Genomic DNA, 1353 nt, shown 5'->3' with positions numbered 1-1353 from the left:
AACCAGGAGATGGAGACGTCTTTACGTTGTATAGCCTCCAAGCACCCAGCGGCCTGGGCTAAACAACTGCTCTGGGTCGAGTACGCCCACAACACGCTGATCAGTTCGGCCACCAAGCTGTCCCCATTTCAGTGTGCATACGGGTTCCAACCCCCTCTGTTTCCGGACCTGGAGAGGGAGGTTACCTGTCCGTCCGTCCAGGCTTTCATCCGTCGCTGTCGCCAGACCTGGAATCAAGCCTGAATAACTCTTGTTCGTTCGGCCAACCGGTACGCCTCCTCTGCCAACCGCCGACGTTCCAAGGCACCCGTCTACCAGGTGGGCCAAAAGGTATTGCTGTCCGCCCAGGATATTCCTTTACGGGTGGAGTCCAAAAAGCTTGCACCGAGGTTCATTGGACCTTTTGAGATTATAAGGATAATCAATCCCGCAGCAGTAAGGCTAAGACTGCCTCGGACTCTGCGGGTCCATCCCACCTTTCACGTTTCCAGGATCAAACCTGTCCGAGAGAGTGCACTGGTTCCTGCAGTCCCTCCTCCACCACCCCCCCGGATGATTGGTGGCGGACCTACATACACCTTCCATCGACTGCTTCGTTCCCGTCGCAGAGGGAGAGGAATCCAGTACCTGGTAGACTGGGAGGGTTACTGCCCTGAGGAGAGTTCTTGGGTTCCAGCTCGTCATGTGTTGGACCCCCGGCTCATCAGAGAGTTCCATCAGCGCAATCCCGAGCAACCTTCTAAGATCATCACATCAACGGGCAGAGACACAGGGAGAGTCTCTTCACATACTGTCAGCTCTTCCGAGGAGGACAGCGAGGGGCCTGCTTCGGATGAGGACGCCAATTCCCACAGGGGGCAGGAGAAGGAGGCCGAAAGAACTTTTTCAGATGAGTACTAACCCTACCTCCCACCCTCCTCTGTAGATTAGCGTTTAGGGACGTCAAGAGCCGTCCATTAAGGGGGGGGGGGTTCTGTCACAGTCTGCTCCATCTTTCACCAGTAGTTTTCCATTCACCTGTTAACCACACCCACGTTTTTGCTCACTCTCTTTCTCTTCTGCACCCATTAGCTTCACTGCCAGTATTTAAACCCTCACCAGACACACACCCGTTGCCAGATCGTACTTTGCCTTATGCTAGTCTTTCACGTGTTTGTCATCAGATTGCCTACCCGGTTCCGACCCTGCCTGTCCCCGACCTACCTGCTCTGCCTGATCCCTGATCCTGCCTGTCCTTGGACTATCCTGCCTTGCCTGCTGTCTGACCCTGCCTGTACCTACGCTGACCGCCTCGCCTGCTCCCTGACCCTCTGCCCGGCCCTGACTCACCTTCTGCCCGCTGTCCTCCGGTTC

At 55.9% G+C, this 1353-nt stretch overlaps 1 protein-coding gene across 1 annotated transcript; it reads left to right on the top strand.

The window, feature by feature from the left end:
• The first annotated feature begins 552 nt into the window (after nucleotides 1-552).
• Nucleotides 553-900, top strand: LOC117553520 (chromobox protein homolog 7-like). Its single transcript, XM_034227501.1, has one exon. It carries the CDS (start codon nucleotides 553-555, stop codon nucleotides 898-900), a length of 348 nt encoding a protein of 115 aa, XP_034083392.1.
• The last annotated feature ends 453 nt before the right edge of the window (nucleotides 901-1353 follow it).

Source organism: Gymnodraco acuticeps, unplaced genomic scaffold (genome assembly GCF_902827175.1).
Source record: "Gymnodraco acuticeps unplaced genomic scaffold, fGymAcu1.1, whole genome shotgun sequence".
Classification (NCBI taxonomy): Eukaryota; Metazoa; Chordata; class Actinopteri; order Perciformes; family Bathydraconidae; genus Gymnodraco; species Gymnodraco acuticeps.
Note: the sequence above shows the minus strand (reverse complement) of the source record. Positions and strands in the feature narration are given on the sequence as shown.

Bases quoted from the DNA above. Each gene is read 5' to 3' on its own strand.
- LOC117553520 (XM_034227501.1), top strand. From the start codon at position 553: ATGATTGGTGGCGGACCTACATACACCTTCCATCGACTGCTTCGTTCC.